This window comes from Accipiter gentilis, chromosome W, assembly GCF_929443795.1.
Source record: "Accipiter gentilis chromosome W, bAccGen1.1, whole genome shotgun sequence".
In the NCBI taxonomy this organism is placed as follows: domain Eukaryota; kingdom Metazoa; phylum Chordata; class Aves; order Accipitriformes; family Accipitridae; genus Astur; species Astur gentilis.
This window is the reverse complement of record NC_064918.1, coordinates 10,970,271-10,986,717: the sequence shown is the minus strand read 5'-3', so window position 1 is coordinate 10,986,717 and position 16,447 is coordinate 10,970,271. Positions and strand designations below refer to the sequence as shown.

At 46.8% G+C, this 16,447-nt stretch overlaps 2 protein-coding genes across 3 annotated transcripts in view; both read right to left on the bottom strand.

The window, feature by feature from the left end:
• The window catches only part of LOC126035259 (uncharacterized), a 393,856-nt gene extending 385,774 nt beyond the window's left edge, over positions 1-8,082 (bottom strand). The window contains exon 1 of the mRNA XM_049793623.1: positions 7,833-8,082. Within this exon, the coding sequence (XP_049649580.1) occupies positions 7,833-7,926 (94 nt within the window). The 5' untranslated portion in view covers positions 7,927-8,082. The remainder of the gene's footprint in view (positions 1-7,832) is intronic.
• LOC126035298 (uncharacterized) overlaps positions 1-16,447 on the bottom strand; it is a 227,458-nt gene that overhangs the window by 91,507 nt on the left and 119,504 nt on the right. The window lies entirely within an intron of this gene.

Here is a 16,447-nt window from a genome sequence, read left to right as displayed (position 1 = left end):
AGCTGTCTACCCTGCCTGGTCTCTCTCAAGACCCTTCGATTGTGGGGTTGCTGAAGGTTGAAGAACAACAAGTGCCAATTGCTACCACGACGGTGCACCAGCGGCAATATTGCACCAACCGAGACTCTCTGATTCCCATCCACAAGTTGATTCAACAACTGGAGAGCCAAGGAGTGATCAGCAAAACTCGCTCACCCTTTAATAGTCCCATATGGCCAGTGCAGAAGTCTAATGGGGAATGGAGATGAACAGTTGACTATCGCAGCCTGAATGAAGTTACCCTACCGCTGAGTGCTGCCGGTCCAGATATACTAGAACTTCAATACGAGCTCGAGTCAAAGGCAGCCAAGTGGTATGCCACAATTGACATTGCTAATGCGTTTTTCTCAATCCCTCTGGCAGCAGAGTGTTGTCCACAATTTGCCTTTACTTGGAGGGTGTCCAGTACACTTGGAATCGATTGCCCCAGGGCTGGAAACACAGCCCCACCATTTGCCATGGACTAATCCAGACTGCACTGGAAAAAGGTGAAGCTCCGGAACACCTGCAATACATTGATGACATCATTGTATGGGGCAACACAGCAGAAGAAGTTTTTGAGAAAGGGAAGAAAATAATCCAAATCCTTCTGAAAGCTGGTTTTGCCATAAAAGAAAGTAAGGTCAAGGGACCTGCACAGGAGATCCAGTTTTTGGGAATAGAATGGCAAGATGGGCGTCTTCAGATCCCAATGGACGTGATCAACAAAAGAGCAGCTATGTCTCCCCCAACTAATAAAAAGGACACACAGGCCTTCTTAGGTGTCATGGGGTTTTGGAGAATGCATATTCCAAACTACAGTTTGATTGTAAGCCCTCTCTATCAGGTGACCAGGAAGAAGAATGATTTTAAACGGGGCCCTGAACAACAACAAGCCTTCGAACAAATTAAACGGGAGATTGTTCATGCAGTAGCTCTTGGACCAGTCCGGGCAGGACAAGATGTTAAAAATATGCTCTACACTGCAGCTGGGGTGAATGGCCCTACCTGGAGCCTCTGGCAGAAAGCACCTGGGGAAACCCGAGGCCGACCCCTGGGGTTTTGGAGTCGAGGATATCGAGGATCCGAGGCTCGCTATACTCCAACTGAAAAAGAGATACTGGCAGCTGTGATGGGTTGACCCTGGCTGAACACCAGGTGCCCACCAAAGCCGTTCTATCACTCCCCCATCCTCAGCTGGATAGGGGAGAGAAAATATAACAAAAGGCTCGTGGGTCGAGATAAGGACAGGAGAGATCATTCACTATTACCGTCACGGGCAAAACAGACTCAGTTTGCAAAATTAACTCAGTTTATTACAAATCAACCAGAGCAAGGTAATGAGAAATAAAATGAAATCTCAGAACACCTTCCCACCACCCCTCCCTTCTTCCCGGGCACAACTACCCTCCTGGATTTCACCACCAAGCCGCCCCAGCGGCACAGGAGACAGGGATGGGGTTTATGGTCATCACACGTTATTTTCTGCCGCTTCACCTCCTCAGGACGAGGGCTGATCACACTCTTCCCCTGCTCCAACGTGGGGTCCCACCCACGGGAGACAGTCCTCCACGAACTCCTCCAACGTGGGCCATTCCCACGGGCTGCAGTTCTTCACGAACTGCTCCAGCATGGGTCCATTCCAAGGTGTGCAGTCCTTCAGGAGCACACTGCTCCAGCGCGGGTCCCCCACGGGGTCACAAGTCCTGCCAGAAAACCCGCTCTGTGGGCTCCTCTCTCCACAGATCCGCAGGTCCTGCCAGGAGCCTGCTCCAGCGCGGGGTTCCCACGGGGTCACAGCCTCCTTCGGGAACCCACCTGCTCTAGCGTGGGGTCCTCCACGGGCTACAGGTGGATATCTGCTCCACCGTGGACCTCCCTGGACTGCAGGGGGACAGCCTGCCTCACCAGGGTCTTCACCACGGGCTGCAGGGGAATCTTCGCTCCGGCGCCTGGAGCATCTCCTCCCCCTCCTTCTTCACTGACCTTGGTGTCCGCAGGGTTGTTTCTCTTACATGTTCTCACTCCTCAGTCCGGCGGCAGTTTCTCTCCGTCCCAACTTTTTTTCCTTCTTAAAAATGTTATCACAGAGGCGTTACCACTATCACTGATTGGCTCGGCCTTGGCCAGCGGCGGGTCCGTCTTAGAGCCGGCTAGTATGGGCTCGCTCTCTCTCGAACACAGGGGAAGCTTCCAGCAGCTTCTTACAGAAGCCACCCCTGTAACCCCCCCCCACTACCAAAACCTTGCCAAACAAAACCAATATAGCAGCATATGAAGGAGTTCGAGCCACCTCAGAAGTGGTTGGTACTGAAACACAGCTCCTCTTAGCACCCCGACTGCCAGTGCTGGGCTGGATGTTCAAAGGGAGGGTCTCCTCTACACATCACGCGACTGATGCCATGTGGAGTAAGTGGATCGCACTGATCACACAGCGGGCTCGCATAGGAAACCCCAGTCGCCCAGGAATGTTAGAAGTGATCACGGACTGGCCAGAAGGCAAAGATTTTGGAATGTCGCCAGAGGAGGAGGTGGCACGTGCTGAAGAAGCCCCGCTGTATAATAAACTGCCAGAAAATGAGAGGCAGTATGCCCTGTTCACTGATGGGTCCTGTCGCATTGTGGGAAAGCATCAAAGGCGGAAGGCTGCTGTATGGAGTCCTACACGACAAGTTGCAGAAACTGCTGAAGGAGAAGGTGAATCGAGTCAGTTTGCAGAGGTGAAAGCCATCCAGTTAGCATTAAATATTGCTGAAAGAGAAAAGTGGCCAGTGCTCTATCTCTATACTGACTCATGGATGGTGGCAAATGCCCTGTGGGGGTGGCTACAGCAATGGAAGAAGGGCAACTGGCAGCGCAGAGGTAAACCCATTTGGGCTGCTGCACTATGGCAAGATATTGCGTCCCGTCTAGAGAATCTGGTTGTAAAAGTGCGTCATGTAGATGCTCACGTACCCAAGGGTCAGGCCACTGAAGAACATCGAAACAACCAACAGGTAGATCAAGCTGCCAAGATTGAAGTGGCTCAGGTGGACCTGGACTGGCAACATAAGGGTGAGCTATTTATGGCTCAGTGGGCCCACGATACTTCAGGCCATCAGGGAAGAGATGCAACATATAGATGGGCTCGAGATCGAGGGGTGGACTTGACCATGGACACTATCGCACAGGTTATCCATGAATGTGAAACCTGTGCTGCAATTAAGCAAGCCAAGCGGTTATAAAGCCCCTGTGGTATGGAGGGCGATGTCTGAAATATAAATTTGAGGAAGCCTGGCAGATTGACTATATCACACTCCCACAAATTTGCCAAGGCAAGCGCTATGTGCTGACAATGGTGGAAGCAACCACCGGATGGCTGGAAACATATTCTGTACCCCATGCCACTGCCCGGAACACTATCCTGGGCCCTGAGAAGCATGTCTTGTGGCGACATGGCACCCCAGAAAGAATTGAGTCAGACAACGGGACTCACTTCCGAAACAACCTCATAGACACCTGGGCCAAAGAGCATGGCATTGAGTGGGTGTATCATATTCCCTATCATGCACCAGCCTCTGGGAAAATCGAGCGATACAATGGACTGTTAAAGACTACATTGAGAGCAATGGGGGGTGGAACCTTCAATCATTGGGATACACATTTAGCAAAAGCCACCTGGTTAGTCAACACCAGAGGATCTGCCAATCGGAGTGGCCCTGCCCAGTCAGAATTTTTACATATTGTAGAAGGGGATAAAGTCCCTGTAGTGCACATGAAAAATATGTTAGGGAAAACAGTCTGGGTTACTCCTGCCTCAGGCAAAGGTAAACCCATTCGTGGGATTGCTTTTGCTCAAGGGCCTGGGTGCACTTGGTGGGTGATGCGAAAAGATGGGGAAGTTCGTTGTGTGCCTCAAGGGGATTTGATTTTAGGTGAAAATAGCCAGAATTAAACTCTATGATATTAGTTGCTATATAAACCTGCTACTGTATGTTATCATTACTATAATTGTTATATGCTATATCCATAGTACTATAGTGAGAATCACTTGGATCAAGCAAGAGAGAACTGCGATAAAACTGAACAAAACGCAGTAGTGATGGAACCAGAACTGACTCCAGCATGCAACAATCCAACGGTGCACACCATCCTCCTGCTACGTCAAATGTCACCTGCTCGTCACACCACACTGAAGCCCAATTCTGCTCTACCGACTGAGAGGACTTTGCACCATTCCTCCTGCCCAGACAGACTGGTATGACAGATGGAGCCCGGAGTCGGAAACTAATTGAACTCAACAAATGTTTTATGAACATAACTCATGAACTGAAGGAATAATATCTCTGTGTGTGTATATATATATATATCATTGTTCATATGTCTCAAAGGACTGGAAAGGTGGTGATGATTAATCAGGATGTAACTAAAGGTATGGGAACTGAGCATGACGTCAATGGTATAGAATAAGGGGTGGATACTGTCCTGGTTTCAGCTGGGATAGAGTTAACTGTCTTCCTAGTAGCTGGTACAGTGCTATGTTTTGAGTTCAGTATGCAAGAATGTTGATAACACTGATGTTTTCAGTTGTTGCTCAGTAGTGTTTAGTCTAAAGTCAAGGATTTTTCAGCTTCTCATGCCCAGCCAGGGCACAAGAAGTTGGCACAGGACACAACCAAGGCACCTGACCCAAAGTGGCCAAAGGTGTATTCCATACCATGTGATGTCCCATCTAGTTTAGGAACTGGGAAGTGGGGGGGCAGGGAATCGCCGCTCGGGGACTAGCTGGGTGTCGGTCGGCGGGTGGTGAGCAATTGCCCTGTGCATCATTTGTACATTCCAATCCTTTTATTATTGCTGTTGTCATTTTATTAGTGTTATCATTACCATTATTAGTTTCTTCTTTTCTGTTCTATTAAACCGTTCTTATCTCAACCCAGGAGTTTTACTTTTTTTTTTTTCCCCCGATTTCCTCCCCCATCCCACTGGATGGGGGGGGGGGGGGGAGTGAGTGAGCGGCTGCGTGGTGCTTAGTTGCTGGCTGGGGTTAAACCACGACAGTGGTATGGTTATCTTTCTTACAATTGTTGCAGCACTTTTTGTTAGCAGAAACTCTACATTGGCTCCTAATGTCTCCAAGTTTACCACAATTAAAACACTTGACCGAGGGTTTCTTACTGGCTTTATCAATAAGTGGATTCTCTACTGACTCACAGCAGTCTTTAATTTCTCAAGGACTTTCCAGTCAAACGCCTCCCAACTTTTTTCTGTCCATTATTTTGTATAACAACTGGGAATGCTTGGAGCATTGTCCCTTCCACAAGGGCATTTTTTATTACTCCTCTCCAATGCCTCTCCCTCTCGTCTGTAGTGGCTATTAGAGGCGGCTCCGCGTCTATCGAGGGCGCGGATGGTTCCACTGTCTTCGGCTTCGAGAGGCGGGATGGATTAAAGTGCGGGGGCGGGGGCGTGGCCGCGTCCGGTGCTGCCCGGGGACCGGTGGCGGCGGCGGCGGCGGCTGCCGCTCCATGGCCAGCTGACACACGCCGCGGCGGGCGGGCGGAGGGGAGGGGGCTGGCATACGGCCAAAATCTTCGTTCTCTTGCCTTCTCGGCTCACCCTTTCGGGAGGATGCATATCTCCCCCTTACTTCTGGTTCTTCTGACCGTAAGCAAAAGCAGACGCAGACGCTTTACGATCTGCTTTCATTTCTTGCAGAGTTGTCTTAATCAGTTTCCATGAAGTTGCAAGACCTTTAACTTCTTTACACCCGTCGCTAATTTCATCCCATAGGGAGGTTCCAATAGATTCCCAGGTACTAAGCTCGAAAGCTGTACCCACACTAATTATTCGGAATAAGTTCTCTCTCCCAAGCCCATAAAAGCAACCCCTTTATCACGGAGTTATCGCATTTCAGTCCTCTCTTAGAGAGAATATGTTGAAGGAGTTTCAGGACCGCTTCTTGCTCTTTGTCCAACTGTGGCGGTCTGACAAATTCAATGTCTCAAACATTCGCTAAAAGAGCTTTGGTGGACAAAACAACCTCTGTAAAAATGCTGGAGTTTTGTGAACAGGACAATGTGGACAGAGGAGAGGGCCCCACGGAGGGTGGGAACGCACTTCTCCAAAGCCCCAATTCCTTATCTTAAGTGACCAGGAGAAGGAACACAATTTATGCCTTCCTGGAGGAAGAACGCCCCATGGAAGTTGGGACTGTGCTTCTATCTTAAGTGGTCATGCCAGCAGGAAAAGAGAGGCAACTCCACAATGAACACCCCCCCCCCCCCCCCCCCCCCCCAAAGCTCACTAACCGATTCCAGTGAACCCCAGGTGTGGGAACTGCGCATGTTGAGATCATCAACTAACACACTATAAAAGAGGAGAGAACGAATCCTCAGTGCGCGCCCTCCGGAACTGGATCTCTACGCTGGCTGGACCAATGCTGGACCCAGGACTGGTGAAACCCCTCTCTTCTCTCTTTCTTTCTTTCTTTCTTTCTTTCTTTCTTTCTTTCTCTCACTCTCTCTCCCTCTTTTCCTTCTCTCTTTTCCACAGTCCCTCATCCTTTGAAACATAAACCGTTGACCAAGTCTGAGACTAAGAGTGGACCTAGCCGCCCCTGAGCTCCTCTTTGAGAAGGAGTCCAGAAAGCAAGGGGGTCTGCTCTGAACCTCGTGACTCAACGGGAGGGCTTTCCTTCTGATACATTTCATGTTCCTTTTTCCATTTCATTTTCCTGTAATTCCCTCCTCTTCTCAAATAGCAGCTTAATGACATGTTGCAAGGTTCATACTAACAAATTCATGTGTACTTGGACAAAGTTAGCTGGTTTGAATAAATGTTGGTTGTTGTTTGAACTCCCCTGGTGTCGTTTCACCTTAATTCTGACAAAGGAAATCCACGAACCTGTCGCTCCAACTTTGGGCCGCGACACCAACCCCATCTCCTTCTCTGACCGCTCACCTGATCAGGGCGAGATTCAACCTTCTATTCATGTGGTTCTTCCCAGCTTAGCTGAGGCTCATGCCATCCTGCCGGGGCAGCAGGGATCATTTCGGCTGGCTTCTCTGTTCCCTCACTGGTTCGGTTGCACTAGAAATTCTTGTAGATGGTAAAGAGTCGATCTGAGAGTCCCTGTTTGGGCGCCAATTGCGGCAGAGGATCCACAGGGGACATCACAAACAGACCTTCAAGCAAAGTCCATTTACTACAACTTTCAGCACAGTTATATACTCTATGCGCTTATGCACGCGCCTTATACAATGCTTTGATTGGTACAATGTCCCGTTTCACGCGGCGCTATCTTATCCTTTATTGACTGCTCAAGATTCTTCACAAGGCATCTTGCGGTTGCTTATCTCATTCTTTGGCTTCCAGGAGTTGTTCGTGAGGCTCTTATCTTCCTTTTCCCAGCATACAAGAACACAGCTTCCTTGTCCGCTTCAGCACTTTGTATGGTTATGCTTCATTCCCAGCTAAAGGCTGGATTGCTCACATGTCCTCGCCCAGCCAAGAAATCCTCAACAGTGCGCTCCGTACAATCTTCCACCACATGGGGCATCTGCATTGGAGTTCGTCTGGATCTTTGGGTAATTGTGGGTTGTCCGGGTCATGATGAATCGTCTGTAGCACAGCTAATTCCCTCACATATTGGATACCTCTTTCCATGGTGGTCCACTTGCCTGGTTGACATAGAACATCTTCCTTAAAGGGGTACCTTTCCTTCACACTTGACAGGAGTCGCCTCCAGGGGCTGATGGCTTGTGTCCCTTTTCCAATTGCCTTGTCAATGCCACCTTCCCTGGCAAGCGATCCCAGCTGCTTGGTTTCCCTACCTTCTAATTCCAAGCTATTAGCCCCATTGTCCCAGCATCGGAGGAGCCAGGTGATAATATGCTCACCTATACGGCGGCCAAAATCTTTTCGCATATCCCGCAGCTCACTCAAGGATAGGGACCGGGTTATTACCTCTGGTTCTGCCTCTTCCTCCGGTTCCCATGATGACCCTGGTTCACCTTCATCCTTCGCTAAGCGAACTGATTTTTTTGTATATTTCTTTTTCTGTATGGGGGCAACTGATACTGGTCCAGGTTGGTCTGCTGGTTCAGTTACAGTATCGCTCGCCAGGTTCTGGATAACCGCAGTGTCTGTCGCCATAGACTGGTTTTCCATGGAGGAAAGGTAAATGGTTTAATTATTAATAGTTTCCCACAAATGGCTCCCGCAGTATAAAGGTGACAATGCTAAGTGCAAATACCAGATTAATCCCACAGCCGATGACTTTATCATACAATAAACCAGTGTTATACCATACATCAAAGTGAAAACCTTAATCCACCTCCCACGGATGATAAGCAGCAGAAGAGGGACTACATACAGCAAGTGAGGTGATACATAACAGAACTTTAAAAACCAGAGCAACAACTCTAAGAACACATAAATCAACATAATGACCAGCGACTATGAGACCAATATAATGAATGCTTATAACAAATTTGTTTTAACAAGCTCTGGTCAGGTTTGTCATTATCTCAACCCTTCGTGCCCCACGTCGGGCGCCAAAATGGACTGTCATGGTTTAACCCCAGCCAGCAACTAAGCACCACGCAGCCGCTCACTCACTCCCGCCCATCCAGTGGGATGGGGGAGGAAATCAGGAAAAAAAAAGTAAAACTTGTGGGTTGAGATAAGAACAGTTTAATAGAACAGAAAAGAAGAAACTAATAATGATGATGATAACACTAATAAAATGACAATAGTAATAAAAGGATTGGAATGTACAAATGATGCGCAGGGTAATTGCTCACCTCCCGCTAATTGACACCCAGCTAGTCCCTGAGCAGACATTCCCTCCCCCACTTCCCAGTTCCTATACTAAATTGGGCATCACATGGTATGGAATGCGCTGTTGGCCAGTTTGGGTCAGGTGCCCTGGTTATGTCCTGTGCCAACTTCTTGTGCACCTCCAGCTCTCTTGCTGGCTGGGCATGAGAAGCTGAAAAATTCTTGACTATAGTCTAAACACTACTGAGCAACAACTGAAAACATCAGTGTTAGCAACATTCTTCTCATACTGAACTCAAAACATAGCACTGTACCAGCTACTAGAAAGACAGTTAACTCTATCCCAACTGAAACCAGGACACTCTATGTGATGTGTTGATCCTGGCTGGACACCAGGCACCCACCATAGCTATTCTGTCACTCTTTCCTCCACAGCTGGACAGGGGCACAGGAAATGAGGTTTGCGGTCAGTTCATCACATGTTATCTCTGTCACTTCATCCTCCTCAGTGGCAGCACTCATCACACTCTTCCCCTCTTCCAGCATGGGATCTCTCCCACGGGACACAGTCCTCCACGAAGATCTTCAGCATGGGTCCTTTCTGCGGCGTGCAGTCCTTCAGGAGCATACCGCTCCAGTGTGGTTCTCCCACGGGGTCATAGGTCCTACCAGAAAACCTGTGGGCTTCTCTCTTCACAGTTCTGCAGGTCCTGCCAGGATCCTGCTCCAGCGCAGGCTTCCCACGGGGTCACAGCCTCCTTCGGGAACCCACCTGCTCCAGCGTGGGGTCCTCCACGGGCTGCAGGTGGATATCTGCTCCACCGTGGACCTCCATGGACCGCAGGGGAACAACCCGTCTCACCATTGTCTTCACCACGGGCTGCAGGGGAATCTCTGCCCTGGCACCTGGAGCATCTCCTCCCCCTCCTTCTTCACTGACCTTGGTGTCTGCAGGGTTATTTCTCTTACCTGTTTTCACTCTTCTGCTGCCATTTCTGTGTGTTCTGCAACTGCATTTCTCTTCCCCCTCTCCAGCTGTTTGTTTTTATTATTTTCTTCTGTCTCTTCCTCTCTCTCCCCTCTTTTTTTTTTTTTTTTGTGCACAGAGGCGCTACCACTATCACTGATCGGCTCGGCTTTGGCCGAAGGCGGGTCCGTCTTAGAGCCGGCTGGTATTGGCTCTGTCAGATACAGGGGAAAGCCTCTAGCAGCCCCCACAGAAGCCACCCCTGTAACCCCCCGCTACCAAAACCTTGCCACGCAAACCCAATACAGCCCAAGACAAATTACCGCTGCTTCCAAAGCATCCAATTGTGCTAGTATTTGTTGATCAATTTGTACCTGGGTATTCATTTCAGACATAACATTTTTTAATACGTTAGCTACTGTGTGAGCAGTCTGAATGGATTTCACAGGCGCCGTGGTAGCAACGGCAGCAGTAGCTGCAGTAATGATAGCTGATATTATAAAGGCAATTAGCCATCCTATAAATCATTTTGGGTGACTAATTGTCTGCTTTAAAAGCCTTGATAATTGACTTAATCCTTATTTCCTTTCCCACGATTTGGTCATATTTACAGGGATCCACAATTCAGCATGACATCATATTGGCATGATTACTGTAAGACTTAATTCAGATATATTCTTATGAGTAAAACAGCTAAAATACCAAGGTTAACTCAGATTAGTTTCAGAAGCATGGTTATGTAAAGCGATATCTAGAAATTGAGCTGCTACAAAAACATAAGGATGTGAAGTACATATCATCACCAAATCTTTGTGAATCTGTGTCAGGTTCAAACTTATACAAGGAATGGTTTTTTATATAGTCACCGTGGCTTAGGCGCAACACCTCCATAGGCCCAATAAAAATGCTGCACCTGAGCCACAGTGACCCCACAAAGAAAAAAGATCAGAATTCTCTTGTAATATCTGTTGCTGGCCACTATTGCCAGGTATGCTAAAAAAGGTATTCTTTGGAGTAGCATACACGTTGCATCATCACACTAGCTTGTTGTTGCATTCTCTTCAAATGTCCCTACGTGATAGCTTTTTCATTCTCGATGTGCTGCTTCCTCCTCATTCATCTCTTCTCCTTCAAATTCAGAGTCTTCATCTGCGGGATTGGGTTGTCCAAGTGGTTTCGCCAGCTCATGATATGGCTTCACGTGTTTAGCTGGAATCCACTTGGTTCCTGTGGGAAGAAGAACACAAGCATACCCTCGCTCCCAAGTGATTAGTTCCACAGGTCCATTCCAACCAGGTCCACTAAAAGGATCTTTATACAGTACTTTAGGTCTGTGTGAAATAGAATCAGGGGTTTTAAAATGCCGATCTATTGCTCTGCTGGCCATTAAGTCTGGTGAGCGATTTAAAAAAATTCAAAGTAAACCTAGCATTATCTAGCTGTTCTTGTGGTGGCATATTTCCCCTTTTTTTGTTTATGTAACATGGACTTTAAAGCATGATGCGCACACTCAATTATTGCTTGTCCAGTAGGTGAATGTGGAATTCCTGTCACATGGGATACCTGCCACTGTTGCAAAAATAATTGAGTAGATTTAGCTACATAGCCTGCACCATTGTCAGTTTTAATGGTGTGAGGAACCCCCATAATTGCAAAGCATCGTGACCAATGTCGTTGAACATCACGTGCCCTTTCTCCAGAATGAGCAGTAGCACAAATATAAGAGGAAAAGGTATCAATAGAAACATGCACAAATTTCAAGGAGCCAAAGGCAGATACATGTGTAACATCACTTTGCCAAATGGCATTAGAATGTAAACCACATGGGTTAACTCCAATGCTCACTGCATCAGAAGCAACTCTTTGACAATCTGGACAAGAATGAATTATATCTTTAGACTGTGCTTTTGTCAAATTAAACATCTTTTGCAACGCTGCAGCATTTTGGTGAAAAAAGGAATGAGAGGCCACGGCAGAGTGGAATTGCACTGTGCCAACAGTAAAAGAATCAGCCACGGCATTTCCTTTAGTCAAAGGTCCTGGCAGCACAGCGTGCGACCTAATGTGACAAATAAACAAAGGATAAGCTCTTTTATTGAAAAGAGTTTGCAATTCCAAAAATTTGTTGAATGAGTCTTCATCATTTATCTCCTTTAAGTAAGGTCCTGGTAATCGCTGTACAACACGTACGACATATTCCGAATCAGAAACAATATTGAGTGGTTCCGAAAACAATATTGAGTGGTTCCAATGGAAATAAAGCTAAAATGTGTAAACCAGCCTGTAATTCCACATGCTGTGTGGAACCTTGTAACAAAACAACAGATGTGTGCCATAGTCCATTATCTAGCCAGGCAACTACACCTCTTCCTGTTTTTCCAGAGCCATCCAAAAAAACAGTACGAGCATTAACAATAGGAGTGTATGATACTATCGTCTGTGGTTTGATGTTTAATGTGTGAAGGTTTTGCAGTAACTTACATTTAGGCAGTGAGAAAGAAATTTTGTTCGTGAAGTCGGCCAATGCGATTAGCAGTGATTGTGATTGAACAAAAAGGTAATCAAAATCTTCTTTTGAAAAAGGAAGATACAAGGTATCGGGATCAAAACCAATGAGACACTGAGTACATGACCGTGCTTTTTGTATCACAGTCACAATCATTTCGAAAGGCTGTGTAATAGTTTTCTTTAAACTGTGAGAGAGAAACACCCATTCCAAATATAAAATTTTCTGAGCGACTTTATCATGTTGCCCTATAATAGCAAAAGGTTGTTTTGGACCTTGTATGACATACACATCAACAGGTAAAGTTAAGTCCCTTCTATAGGCTTGTAATGTAGGTATCTTTTGTGAAACTAAATGTAACTCTTCCTTGGCAGCTGGAGTTAAGATCCGTGGTGATGTTAAATCAGGATCACCTCTCAGAATGTTAAAGAGATTACTTAACTCCTCTGTGGTTATACCTAACATGGGTCATACCCAGTTTATTGTTCCTAATAATTTTTGAGCATCATTCAGAGTCCGTATATCTATCTGCAACTTTAATGATTGAGGCTGTACTGTTCTTTCTGTAAGAATCCACCCTAAATACTTACAGGGTGGCATCTTTTGAATTTTTTCTGTAGCAATTTGAAGTCCAAAGGAGTCATAACATAAGTGCCTCCAATTGCTTCCAGTAGTCCCATTGTAAATGAATTCTGTAACCCATTTTCACGAATTGATTTCTGTAATTCTTTTATCATTTCATAAGGTAAACCGTCATGCTGTGGTGGATTATGGGGTTTGTATATAACAGGAAAAGTAAACATGGTATCTCCTTGCTGTAGAGCTTTTTCTCGACAGTGTTGCATCAAGCTATTTGTATTTTTTTCCCAGATCATTAAATGAATCGTTACATTTAGCATCAAAGTCTATTAAAGGTGGAGCTAAAGGCACTACAGTTTTTTCTCTGCACCTCTGTAAAGCAGGAACCACAGGATTAGACAGAGGCACAGAGTTAGAGGGATCAGCAGGAGAAGGAGATACAGGCAGTGCAGCAAAGTCAGGTTCCGTTTTAAGTTCTGCAAACCCTAGAGAGGGAGTACCGGGCGGTTAGGGTGGGGTAGGGTGGGGTGGGGGTGAGGGGCGGAGGCGCGGCGGTCTCGGCGGCCGCAGGAGGCGGTGGCGACGGCGAAGCGGGCGCAAAGGCCGCGGGAGGCAGCGGCGGGGACCTGTGTGCGGTGGTGGGGGCCGGCAACCCTGCGGAGCTCGTGCTGACCGCCCACTTTCTGCTTGCCTGCCTGCCTGCCAGCGGGGTGTGTGCGTTAACGGTGTTGGTGCAGGCGGTGGTGGAGGTAATGAGGGATATAAATCTGGCTCTTTTTCAGAGTCCACCCTGCCTGATTCAAAAGAATTATTGTCAGAATCAGAATCCTGCTCATTAGCGGCCTGCTCACAAACTGTCTCCTCAGAAGCAGTATCAGGTTGCATTGATATGATTTTCTCTGCCAGCTGTAAATGCACCAGCGCAGTATAAATAAATTTCCATGTCACAATTAAATTTTCTGATACGTCAAATGCCAAACTTTTTCGTGTTTGTAAACATTTCCCGACTCTTTCCCAAATCTTGGTATCAAAAGTTCCCTCGTGGGAAACCAGTTACAGTTATCCTTTACCCATATTAAAAGCGAAGCAATTTGTCCCCCTGTTATTTTATACCCAGAGGCTCATAAAATCTGCTGCAAAATGTTTAACTGGAGCTTATGCTCCTGGGAAGCTGATTGCCCCATGCTACCACAATCTTGCAACTCACCCGTTCCACAGGGGTTGCTGTTACCTATTTTCTTGGAGTTGTGGCCACTTCAGAACTCTCCGCAGTGGAGGGGAATCACCACTTTTCTTCTTCTCTTAATCACGTCATTTTCTTCTCTTAATCACACCGGCTTTTTCTCTTGATCACGTCATCTTCTTCTCTTGATCACGTTGGGCTCACCATCTGCAGCGACTGAATTAAGTGCTCAAGCTATCTGTACAAGATTCCCTTTATTTCACAAAAGAATCCAACTTATATATATGTTTCAACAAGGATCTGGAAAGAACTAACGGCATACAGCCAATACTACTAACACAGGAGCACATATCTGGCTCAGCTGGGATGTTTGCCAGTCCTCAGAACAGTTAAAGACAAACACATTCCATAGACATACTCGTGACTGTCTTCAGCCACATCTTCCCAGGCCTACACAAGGCCATCCTCCAACCTGACCTTGTGAAACTAGTTCTTCAAAGGCTTGGCAAACATGCAGCACAACAAATTCTAACAGTCACTCTTGAAAACAAATGCCAGGTGTTCTGAGCTGCTCCCGCACTCCCCTTGGATTCTTTTATGGTCATTCTCCTGGGAAGAGCTATTAGAAACCACCTCCCTCCAAGGCTCAGAAATATCCCATGGAGATTTCTCTGCACCACCCTTGCTGTTTCCTATGTCCACATCTTGCTTTTCAGATATCACCTTCCATTTAAAAGCCCAGCCCAGCAGCAAACTCAACCCTCAGAGAGGGCATTTCTCCTCTCCTTACACCTTTCAGCCTCCCCACTGGTACAAGAAGCTTCTCCTCTGCAGATCTGACACAATGGACCAAGCAATTCCCAGCATTTCTTTGCCTCTGGGCCTTTCCATGGTACTTCAAAACACAGCTGAAACCTCACTGTTTATTTTTAGTGTATCATCTCCCCAGTAGATTTATTGCTTTTCCTTTGTAATGTACACTATTATCACTAAAAACAGCAGCAGTAACAAATTAATTTCACTGAGATCCCTGCTGATTCGATTTGATCCTGCTAGGCACAGTGGAAACTTTTGCAGACATTTTCTGCCCTGAAGTACTTGCAAGCTCAAAATCCCATCCAAGACCTGTTGAAGCTGATTGAAAGAGTAATACTAAAACCACAGGTAGCTTCAGGGATCTCCAAGAGCAAGGTTTTCCAAGACAAAGAGCAGGTCCCACCTGCTGTCTCCCTGTGGTGGATTGATTGGAAATGCTGGGTCTAATTCAATGGGGCTCTTGGGCTTCAAAATCTATGAATCTCAAAACCTTTCCCTTGAAAAATCTGAATATTGGGGCACAGAAATGAGACCTTTGGCCTCCATTGTACGTCTTGGGGGCAGTCTTATGAGGAGCGGCTGAAGGAGCTGGGGCTGTTTAGTCTAGAGAAGAGGAGGCTGAGGGGAGACCTTATCGCTCTCTACAACTACCTGAAGGGGGGTTGTAGTGAGGTGGGTGCTGGTCTCTTCTGTCAGGTGGCTGGAGATAGGACGAGAGGAAATGGCCTCAAGTTGAGGCAAGGGAGATTTATGTTAGATATTAGGACAAATTTTTTTACTGAGAGGGTTGTCAGACATTGGAATAGGCTGCCCAGGGAAGTGGTTGAGTCACCATCCCTGGAGGTATTAAAAAAGCGAGTAGATGGGGTACTTCAGGACATGGTTTAGTGGGCATGGTTGATGGTTGGACTCGATGATCTTGAAGGTCTTTTCCAACCTAAATGATTCTATGATTCTATGATTCTATATCTGGCACCAGACTTGGCAGAGCATTCCCACTTTGTTTTGGTTTCCACCTTCTGGTGTGACACTTGCTCTATTACTGTCAGAATTCAAATGTTCCCCATGGATATTTCCTGCTGATTTGAAATCAGAAAGTGTCAAAAAAGAAAATCACACCTTTTTGAACAATGCATTTATGAGAAGTTTCTCATTTCTCCCCTCCAAGTTGTGTTACAGTGGTGGATGGACACCCCCTGTCTCTGGGCAACCTGATTAGGGCCAGATGAGGTTAACGGCGAGGTGGTAGTGATTATAGGTCTGTTTTCTGCGGGACGCATAACCCTTTCTCCAGTTCGGGTATCCTGCAGGTGGGCTTGGAGCCAAAAGGTAGGGTTTGGCTGGGAGCTGCTCCTTTTGGGCCAGCTTGGGGATGGAGGTTCACTCGGTGGGCACATTTGCCATGTGCATGCCACACACCTTCTTAAGAGAGGGAGAGCATCCTCCTTCTTTCCCTTCCTTGCTGCTCCTCGGATTAATTTTTCTTGATGTAAGGGAGCTGAGTGCTGGTTGATTGGGCTGTGACTTGAGCTTTATATCATGCATTGTGCAATGCACTTTCTTGTGTAATTTATTTGCAGGGCATTCGCCAAATCAAGGACCAGACCTGATTCCT